The 11,447-nt window shown below is 37.9% G+C and overlaps 2 protein-coding genes across 2 annotated transcripts; both read right to left on the minus strand.

Annotated features, from left to right (window-relative positions):
• On the minus strand, positions 1-1,791 carry LOC118822903 (vicilin-like seed storage protein At2g18540; the record flags this gene model as incomplete). Its single annotated transcript, XM_036592232.1, has 3 exons — positions 1-27; positions 131-242; positions 1,325-1,791. Coding segments are annotated over 3 exons (606 nt in total), but the record flags the coding sequence as incomplete, so codon positions are not given.
• A 384-nt stretch (positions 1,792-2,175) lies between these two features.
• Positions 2,176-2,781, minus strand: LOC118822904 (vicilin-like seed storage protein At2g18540; the record flags this gene model as incomplete). The annotated part of the gene is made up of 1 exon (XM_036592233.1): positions 2,176-2,781. A coding segment is annotated over exon 1 (585 nt), but the record flags the coding sequence as incomplete, so codon positions are not given.
• Between the last annotated feature and the right edge of the window lie 8,666 nt (positions 2,782-11,447).

Raw genomic sequence — 11,447 nt, forward strand, 5'->3', positions numbered from 1 at the left:
CTACTTGGCAAAGCATGTCAGCAAAGCCTGTAGGGAAAATGTTACTCTGTTAGAGTATTATAACTATTTATCATGTGAGAAACATGAGAAATACCAGGTGGTGGTGAAATAAACAGCACATCTGACTTACCAAACGGACCTGGAACACTGCGTTGCTGGTTAAAGTTGTGTGCGCTCCATATCGTCTGCTCCAGAACCAGTTCTTTTTGGAGCAAAGGAAAGTGGGCGCACTCCAACAGTTTCTGTAGAGCAAAATGAAATCAGAACCAAAAATCACTCAATTCCTTGTTTTTCTAAAAGCATTAACTTACATGTGTACAGGATTGTCATACATATAAAATAGTGCAGCCTTGCAAATCCCACACCCCAACATTCCCACAAACTGTAAATAGAAAAAGAATAAATGGCCAAAATAACTTCACTAATGCCTGAGTAAGTCTTTGTCCTTTTTTGAGAGGGAATAAGTTTTTCTATTTCATGTTGTTGAGTCAGCTATTATGCACAGAATCACACAAATACATAGCATTTTGCTCCCGGACAGCATCGCAGAAGTACCTGGAGATAAACCTTTGCTTCCAGTTAGAAGTGACAGCCTTATGATACATAATAGACACATCATCGATACAATATAACACAGCAATATCACAAATTCACAGTATTATTATATATTATCTGTCTAAAAAAGGCTGTTTGATCTGACATTGTTCGGTCTGATACCTTTTTGTCCGATGACGTTTCGTCTGATGTTTAATTCCATGAGATTTGAAACATGACGAAGGTTTTCCAGAGACTCTAAGTGGTTTGGTCCGAGGAACGATGCTGTTCTGTCCGAGGCCTGAGTGCTGACGCTGAGGTCTGAGGATGTCCTAAAATGTGCACCGTAGCTGATGCACTTTCAAAGGCGTTTTGCCACAGAATGAGCGCAGTAGGTGAGAATCTGTGACTGCAGAGCAGAGAGGAGCTGTTTCCCTTTTACATTTCAATTTTAACATCTTTCTATCTTGGTGTTTTCTTTAATAATGCAATTCCAAAAAATGTTCTTAGAGAGTGCAAATGCATAGAAGTTAAAGTACATATTAATTGAATTATTGAATTTTCATTTTGAGCCCAAAATTGCATGTGGAAAATTTGAAATCCAAATTTAGGATGACATTCCCTTTTGATGCCGATATGTTTCCATTAAACACATTCTGGTTCTTTCACTTGAGTTTTTTAGCAGCACAGAAATTTTCTCCAGAAGCTCTTCCTTTCTGTGGTCTTTTCTTTTGTTGTTTTCTTCTTCTTCTCCTCCTCTTTCTTTTTCTCCTCCTCCTTCTTCTTCTGCTTTCTGAGTTCTTCACTCTGCCTTTTCTGCAGTTTTCTCCGTTCTTTCTTTTCCTTCCTGGTCAGCTTGCTGTTGCTCTGGCACTGGCACGCTTTATTCAGCTCCGACGTGGACGGTGAAGTGATGACCAGTATAACCGGGCCTTCCCGTCTCTCTCCGTCCTGCTCGTGTGACGTTTCTCCCGGCATCTGATCTGTACCTTCCAGTCCTGCCATGTATCGTCTCATCTCTATGTCTTCATCCCACCTTTCCATTCTCCTGTCCACCTCTCGCGCTTTTCTCAGTGCCTGAAGAGCGTTCCTCATCTTTCCCATCAGACCACGTTTCTCTGTTTTTGGGCTCTTTACATCTGTCTCTTCCTTCTGTGTCCCCTCAAAACTCCTTGCTTCTTTTTCTCTCTTCTGTTCTTCCTCTCTTTTCTCTTCCTCCTCTCTCCTCTGTTCTTCCTCTCTTTTCCCTTCTTCCTCTCTTTTCTCTTCTTCCTCTCTTCTCTGCTCTTCCTCTCTTTTCTGCTTTTCCTCTCTTTTCTCTTCTTCCTCTCTTTTCTGCTCTTCCTCTCTGCTCGGTTCTTCCTCTCTTTTCACTTCTTTCTTTCTCCTCTGTTCTTCCTCTCTTTTCTCTTCTTCCTCTCTTTTCTCTTCTTCCTCTCTCCTCTGCTCTTCCTCTCTCCTTTGTTCTTCCTCTCTTTTCTCTTCTCCCTCTCTCCTCTGCTCTTCCTCTCTCCTTTGTTCTTCCTCTCTTTTCTCTTCTCCCTCTCTCCTCTGCTCTTCCTCTCTCCTTTGTTCTTCCTCTCTTTTCTCTTCTCCCTCTCTCCTCTGCTCTTCCTCTCTTTTCTCTTCTTCCTCTCTCCTCTGTTCTTCCTTTCTCTTCTCCACTGTGCTCTTTCTCAGTGTTTCCAGCTCCTTGTTCTTCTTTTTAATCTCTTTTTCCATTTTCACAATCTGTGAAATCAGGCGTTTCTCCCACTGGATCTGCAATGCGTTTTCCATCTTTTGAACTTTTTCCGTCTGTGCTGTGATTTGTCCCAAAAGCTGCTTTTCTCGTTCTTTCAGGTGTCTCACTTTCTCTCGGGCCTCCTCCAGTTCTCGGTGTATTTCATCAGACCCAAAGTTCTCTGTTTCTTCCTCTCTCCTCTGCTCTTCTTCTCTTTTCTCCTCTTCCTTTCTCCTCTGTTCTTCCTCTCTCTTCTCCACTGTGATCATTCTCAGCATTTCCAGCTCTTTGTTCTTCTTTTTTATCTCTTTTTTCATTTCCATGTTCTCTGAAAGCAGGTGTTTCTCCCAGCGGATCTGCAGTGCATTTTCCATCTTTTCCGCTTTTTCTCTTTTTCCTTTGATTTGTCCCAAAAGCTGCTTTTCCCGTTCTTTAAGGTGTCTCAGTTTCTCCCGGGCCTCCTCCAGTTCTCTGTGTGTTTCATCAAACCTTACGCTCTCCATTATTTCCCAGTTTGGACACTGAAAACACCGCAAAGACAGACGCAGTAAGTTCCTAAATGAAGTCGCTCTCTACAGCAGGTGCTGCTCTAAAGACGTAACAAAGTTACTTCAGCCACGAGAATTTGACTGAGAGGAACCTTTTACACTCACTCAACACAACAGTTACTCAAGTTCGCTGCTGTAATAGTGGAATTTTGAGCTTCTGCAGCCTATTTAGGGCTTCACTGATGACGTCACATATCGGCAGGTTGGTCTGTCTGACATTGCAGTCCTTTTTGGAGTTGGTGAGAGAGTAATCAACTCTTCTCCTCCAGGTCTTGATTGCTAAGCCTGAACGTGAGAAACACGCCCCCTCATGATCATATGAACGAAAAAATACAGAAATAAATAACTGAATTATTGAAATATTGAAAAAAAATTAAAAAATAAAGTGAACAATTGTTAAAAATACAGATACAGATAAATATATAAAAATGAACATAGGCATTAATAAAAAAAACACAAATCAATAAATTGAGAAATATATAACTGCATAAAAAGGAAATATATGCATCATTACAATCAAAATAAGCAATATATACTTTATTTAGTTATTTTTATTTATTGATTAATTTACTGAGACATTTATTTTTTTGTTTCATTTATTTCTCTGTCCCCTCAACAATAAAACATGCTAAACCTTGAAACTGTCACAATTTCATACACATACTGGTTCCACATGTCTACAGACAGCAGATCGAACATTTCATTAGCTTCTGTAAATGTGGATGGTCTAGGAATGTTCTTTATTTTAATGAACCCACTTTAAAAGTCACTTAGATATTTTATCCAGCCCTAAATTGAGGTCAACTAGGCCTGCTTAGCATTTTATACATGCAACAAGGCATGGTGGAATGTTAGTATCTTAATTGTATAATGCAGTACAGCTGACTGGAAGCATCTACACCTGTTATGTTTCATCAACCAATTTATTTAAGTTTTAATCTGTCAGTCGTCTGTATATTAGTATATACAGTTGATTTAATTTTGTATTTAAATCATTTTTATAAAGGTACTTGGTGATGGTACTGAGGACACAATTGATAAATAAACTGTTTGAATTGAGTGGGGGCTGTGGTGGTGTCTGACCTCTCATGGGGCAAAGCGATGCCACGGCATATGCCAACAAACATATTTTTATCAGCAAAGAGTTTCTATTTGCGGTTGTTCCAGATCATGTGATGGGTAATGTTCACACGTTTTTTAAGTAAAAACCAACACCTGACCCGAATTTTACCCGTTTTGTCCGGCAAAGTAAATTGTAATTTGTTATTTCGTTTTAGCTTTTCAGTGAGTCAGATCAGTTGACTCTGATCATGAAAAAGAGCGACTGTTTCGGTTCCCAAACGCTTCTTCATTCAGTGGCATTGACACATTTCTTAATTTCAAAATTAGCCAAGCCAGTGACATTTTGTTTAAAAACGTCTTTTGAAAGCAAAGAATTTCCTCTTAGGCTGTGTGATGGGTAATGTTCACACTAGCCTATATGGGTTTTGTGAGCAACAAACAGCAGCTTGGGACCAGAACTTTACCGGTTCATTTTTACACTATTCTCAACTGTGCAACACAGTTTCTGAGTGTATCACATTCGGTATCAGCTAACTCTTCACAAACTGGGTGTTTTTTGAGTTGAAATATGAGGTGAAAAAGTCTGTAATATTAGCTGATGCAGACCATTAGCATGTCTCTGTTTATCTTAAAGACTTTACTGTCTTTCTCAGTGTAAATGTCAAGCTATGTGCAACATCTCATGTGCAATACGTATAAACATATCTTTATAGAATATCTTTTAAACTATAATGTTTATTCTGTGAGGGATAGTTGTTTATATATTTTATATTTTTTATCTTTAGTATTTTATATTGTCTATAAAGTAACAAACTGTAACGTTATTAAGTGATTAATAAGGTTAAGGTTGTTTGTTAATTCTCGTTACTTCTTTTCTTGAGTGTGTTGCTATCCCTTTGCTGCTGTAGCACTATGAATTTCCCCACTGTGGGACTAATAAAGGATTATCTTATCTTATCTTAAGCCATATATCCTCTGATAGGGCTTTCTGTGGGCTCATTCTAGCTTTCATATAATGCAATAATGTCAAAATAATGAGAAAGCAAACAGTGCTAGGAGTTAAATATGTACCTTCATTAAAAACAACAGTTTAGACATTTTGGGGGGCTGAAGAAGGTCTATGGCAAGTCTAATATGTGACAGCTTTGAGTGTAAAAAAAATATTTTTATTGATTCAGATGTGAAGTTTAAAGACCACTGCCTAGCAATACTTGTGAAAAAATGACTTCTAAAATGTGTGATTTTTTTTTTTTACACCTAAATGTAGACAAAGAAAACCAAAGTAAACAAATAAGACCACCCTAGTTTATTTAAAGAACAGGGATCTATCACAGTCTGATCTTCACAACACATGTTTGTGGAAGTGTATCATGGCATGAATAAAGGAGATTTCTGAGAACCTCAGAAGAAGAGCTGTTGATGCTCTTCAGGCTGGAAAAGTTTACAACACCTTCTCCTCAGGAGTGGTCGACCAACAAAGATCACGCCAAGAGCAAGATGTGTAATAGTCCGAAATGTCAAAGAGGAACCCAGGGTAACTTCAAAGTAACTGAAGGCCTGTCTCACAGTGGCTAATGTTAATGTTCATGAGTCCACCATCGGGAGAACACTAAACAACAATGGTGTGCATGGCAGGGTTGCAATGAGAAAGCCACTGACCTCCAAAAAGAACATTGCCACCCATCTGCAGTTTGCTAAAGACCACATGTACAAGCCAGAGGGCTACTGGAACAGTGTTTTGTGGACGGATGAGACCAAAATAGATCTTTTTGGTTTAAATGAGAAGCGTTATGTTTGGAGAAAGGAAAACACTGCATTCCAGCACAAAAACCTTATCCCATCTGTGAAACATGGTGGTGGTAGTATCATGGTTTGGGCCTGTTTTGCTGCATCTGGGCCAGGACAGCTTGCCATCATTGATGGAAAAATGTATTATACCAGCAAATTCTAGAGGAAAATGTCAGGACATCTTTCTGTGAGTGGAACCTCAAGAGAATGCGGGTCATGCAGCAAGACAACGACCCTAAGCACACAAGTGGTTCTACCAAAGAATGGTTAAAAACGAGTAAATGAGGAACACTCAGAAGGGAAGCCTATCCTCCTCTGGGTGACACTGGAGAATGCAGTTTGAATACAAGCGAAACTTTATGTGAGATCTCCCACCACTAAACTGTCTTTGGTGGCTTGTAAAACCACATTGTGTAGAATTTATAGCAGTGGTGTGGCGAGGGCGCACGTATCCACAGAATACTCACTTCCTCACATCCACATTCAGGTGTTCATTGAACACAGTGCTGCCGATGGTGCACAACTGGCATTACCCAAAACACCCAAACCAGTGCCTCTGCACTGCGACATGTCACTGCCATCTTGTGGACGTAAATGACAGTACATTTTCACCATTTTTGTCTTGAGTTTTGTCAATTATAGGAGTTATAATTATAGGTTATTATATATATATATATGACTGGTGGGCCATGCATCAGCAATGGTCCCTCTGGAACATCTCCATTTATTTAAAGAAATGAAAAAGCAAGAGCCACAGTTTGGACAGTTCTACTGTGGACCTGTCCTACCTCGGCTGCAGATTTAGGAAGATTTAGGAATGCAGCTTTTGGGTTTTTGTAGTGACTTGAAAAAATATATATATTTTGTAGATAAAAGATTTTATTCATGATAAGTCTAAATGTTTCAGCTTCTTTAAAAAGAAAAAAAACAAAACAAAAAAAACAAACAAAAAAAAAAAAATATATATATATATATATATATATTATTTTTTATTTTTATTTTTATTTTTTTTTCCACAAGTAAAAATTTAGGGGTTAGGGTTTGGGACAGACACCTCCCAATAGAAAGTACTTTATAAATGACGGTTTTGTATATGTTTTATCTTATTTCTGTTTACGTTAATCCCTTTGATATAATGCTAACATAGTAATAACTTGTTTTTACTGTGGGACCACAGCTTGACCAAATTTGGTAGAGTGGGTCCTTATATGACCATGTAGTGAAATTTGTTCGGCCTTATTTACTGAGACACCCTGACTCTCACTCAATAAAAGCAAGATTTAGTTATAAAATAATGCATTGTGAAAAAAAGGCCCAAAATCTAATGGTGTTGATCTGATCAGAGTCCAGATTTAATCCCCATAGAACATATTTGGTCTCAAATTAAACAGCCCTGCAATGTTTTTCAGCTGTTTAAAGCCACCAATGATGAAAAATACTGACTCATTTTATAAAAGGTTGTCTGCAATGGTTTGTTATTAAGACCTTTTAAAAGCTTCATGTTTTGTCATTTTGGGTTTGGCCCACACTTTATGAAGCTAATTTGGTAACTGCATCTGGTTTTCTGAACTATTACATAGCATTTTTCATTTTTTTTAGACTTCAGTACTTTTCAGAGAACACAAACATGTAACAGACATAGTGGACATTTTGCGGGACTAAAATATAGTTGTAATGCAAGAAAAGTAAGGATGTAATAGTGAGAATGTAGGATGTAATAGTGAGGATGTAATAGTGAGGATGTATGAACTCTCCACACTGAGTGAAACTCACTGCACATCTTAATAAAAGAGTTAATACAACTTAAATACTACAGAAAGTTTGAGTAACTTAATCTGAAATATTCAAATTCAAACTCAAAAATGAAGTAACTTCATTTAAATGTATTATATTCACTATTTTTATTTAACTTGACTTGACATGCAAATACAAACAGGCCAATAATGGGTTGTTTTTAAAGACTTGAAAATTTAGTGTAGCTTAATGTGACAGACAGCATAAATGTTTACATTTAAATGATTTGGATTTAAATGATTTTTGCTTTTTTCATAACTTTATTTTGATGATTTCAGACTCAGATCCCATCAAACGGGATCTTTGAGTCGAATAAACTTATTTTAGTTTAGACTCTCAGCTTTACTTGATAATGTTTGGTCAATGCAACCTTCTTGAGCATCACTGCTATTGGCTCTTAGTACCATATATTTACATAGTGGGTGTGTCTTTTCACCATGTGTGTGTTGTCATTCTCCCCAGCCTCCCTTCCCTCGTGTCGACAAAGTTTTATGAGCTCTTGTGATTCATGTACTGATTAAAATCAGTGCTGAGAGAGCTGAATTACTAAGTTCCTCTCTGCTATGTGCGGTTCTGCTGTGGCTATATGCCACAGAAAGTTCATCTGTACTTTACACCATACAGTCAGCGTTTGGGGAGGTAGTCTATAGTGGCGTTATGGTGGACAAGACACTGTTACAAATGTCTATGATCACATCTGTGCAGTACAATACGATATGAATTTGTCAAACTGATAACCAAATGGTTAAATTAATTTACAATTACTTAATTATATTGAGTTAGAACAGCTTAAACATAAGTCCAAAATACTCAATCATTTTAATATCAACAAAACAAACAGAGTTAGTACAATGTACTCAATTTACTTAAGTGTAAATGAGTTATTGAACTTAACCCTTTTAACCCACATGTTTTGGGTATTTTCTGGGTCAATTACAATTATAAAGAATTTACATGTGACAGTCACACATGCTATATGTTGTTATTTTCAGGATACCCTGGGCTATTCAGATATGCCATTGTTTGACATGTAAATCCTAACAGAAATTTGTTATCTTAATGAATTTGGGTCATTTTTGATCAAAAATGTACCTAGCGCCTGCTAAATTATGTATTTTTTTTTAATTATAGAGGCCTTGAAAACAAGTGCAGTTGTAGTTATCGTTTCACAGACTTTGTTAGTCTGGAGTCTGTGAGCTGAAAGTGCAATATTTTGATGATAATTCATTCTATTGGTTATTATGAGTAAAAATAAACAATTAGCATAAGGCTGGCACTGATTTTCTGTCAGGCTCAGTGCTAAAACTCTGATACACAGCAAGACAGACTTTACTTTTAATTATAAATTGAGTTGCATATTTAATATCAGGTATTTTTCATACACAATCAATGTGAACTGAAAGCCCTTTGTTTATAGTATGAAGGCTAAAAGCAGAGATGTGATATAACAGTAGCGAGTGGGGTTTAGGAGATTTTGGAGTTGGGCTGCTGGCTGATGGACGGTCACAGGTGGCTGAAATCACTCTGGATTGTAAGGGCAGAGTCTGATGAGTGATCTGATGTGTGAATCATGTCGCTGTTTTAACCCTTTGTTGGAATATGAAGACCAAACAGCAGAGCAATAATATCAGGGTTTTAGGTGGTTTTCGAGCCGAATTACTCACTGCTGCTGATGTCACAGCTACTTGCTAGTTAGGGGTGGGTCTGCTGAATGTCCTGATATGTAGATCATGTTTGTATCTTAAACCATTCTGAAGTTAAGAAGGCTAGAAGTGACCTATCGTTTGGTCTCCGGGTCATTTGAGGTAACATTTGAGGTAATCAGTTTGCTCAAATCATTTGAGTTGACTTAACGTATCAGGTTTTACAGTACAGACTGTAAATATAAATTTGTGAACTTAAAGGCTTAAACAACTGTATATTTGACTTACAGTTAAGCTCGAATTGTCAGTGATCCACACTCCTAGAGTAAGTGAGGTTAACTCAGCCCAGTCATTTTAAATCGTTTCAGTTGAGCTGGCAGTGCTGCACTTTTTCAAGTTCTACTTGCTCTTGAATTTTTAGGCTGACTTGAGTCAACCAAGTGATGATAAACCCTCATTTAATTACCCCAAATAAGCTCGCTTTACTCAATAAAATTCAAACTCATTGCCTTAACCTGAACACAAAACACCACCATGGTGAGAACAATAAAACCATGTGAAATGACTTCAAGCTTAACACTGAGCATAAGAATATGCTGTGACACAAAAATAACATCATTATGCTGAATTAGACAAATAAGCGTTAATTAACAGAAAGCAGCAAAACTGCAAAGAATGCTGGGAAGCTTTTTAGGCAAAAGACTCTTCAGTCTGTAGGACTTATCCAAATTACTTCATCTTAACTAAACTGACCTAAATAACTGTGGCTTTATAGAGGAAACAGTACGTGTACTAGATTTGCATTAGCAAGTTTAACAAAGGTTCCCCTGCATTGCAGTATAATAAGTTTAACAAATCATGTTAAACATTGACGTTTCACACATTTAGCATTATAACCTTCATATAAGATATACTGCAATTCAAGGGAGGGGAGCTCATAGTTTCATGACTTACAGCTCATAGTTTCATGACTCACTGTCAGAGCACACAGGACGATTAAAGATACTGGGAGTTATTAAAAGGCAGGGCGTATCCAAACGCAATCAAAGGTCAGTAGGTTAGCTCACGAGTGGCGCAACCGTCTAAGCGTTGGCCCTATCATCAGGAGGTCGTGAGTTCGATCCCTGGTGATGCTACAGCCATCCGTAGCCGGGAGTCCGAGAGAGCACAATTGGCCTCGCTCTCTCTGGGTGGGTAGGATGGCCCCTCCTTCTCCCCCCATCACTCAGCGTGATGCTAGTCAGCGCAGGCGTCTGTTAGCTGACGTAACAGATCTGGCGGTTGGCGCTTTCCTCCGAGCGCGTTCAGCTGTCCAGTGACGTTGCGTGAGCGGCAGCTCGAAAAGAAGCGGTGGCTGGTTTCACAGGTCTCGGAGGAAGCCTGTGTTAGCCTTCACCCTCCTAGCGTTGATAGCGTGGTGTGTGACTGGGGGAGTCCTAACTAGCAGGTGGAATTGGAGACGACTAAATTGGGGAGAAAATCGGGTAAAAATTGAAGAAAAGGTCAGGAAGTTCAAAACCATTATTTAAAATGACCAAAAACCAACTATTTAAAATTAGTAATAAAAAATGATAATATGGCATTATTTTAATAACATTTTAATTACCCAGCTATTAAAGCACATAACACAACACATACCCAGCTATTAAAGCACATAACACTGGTGACACATACAAGTTGTGTACTGCCTGATGAACAAAATTATTAATAAATAATGAAATATAGTGAGTGAGTGTGACTCGCCTTCTCGTGCCTTGAGATGCTTCCTCTCTACCCAAAGAAGTAGTTTCACAGAGCTGAAAATACTGTGTTAAAACGTAAAATAAGAGTCCTGATAACACCAGTGACCAAAATCTCTGTGACAAATGTATTTTTTAAACAAAATGCATATATTTTTTAAAACATAGTTTAACGTTAATGATATAAAAAGTAAACATGAATCTGTTTTATACAAATTCCTATATTAAACCTCTTAAAAACTTTGTTTTATGTTAAAAATAGTCTCTTAAATGTTGGAAATTGTTGTTTGTGCTGTTTTACATATACAGAGTGATTATGAATCAGGATTAAAAAAAAGAAAAATCAGAGAACTCATAAGGGAAAAGTATTAATCTCAGGTCAACTGTGTAAACGTACATACTGACTTTTGGTGCTCTGCCTAATATTTCAAGCATCTTTTTAAGCCCTGAAACCTTTTGGAAGTTGTTCCCCCACTCCAAATGGACAATGACCCAAATACAGGAACCTGAAATATAGCTCTGTATGCTCATTACCTGAGAACTTTCCTCATACTAAACTAGCCCCTGGTGCACTAGCCTGAGGTGATGAGATGAAGCCGGAGATGGACTGAGCAAA

Source organism: Colossoma macropomum, unplaced genomic scaffold (assembly GCF_904425465.1).
Source record: "Colossoma macropomum unplaced genomic scaffold, Colossoma_macropomum, whole genome shotgun sequence".
Taxonomy (NCBI): Eukaryota; Metazoa; Chordata; class Actinopteri; order Characiformes; family Serrasalmidae; genus Colossoma; species Colossoma macropomum.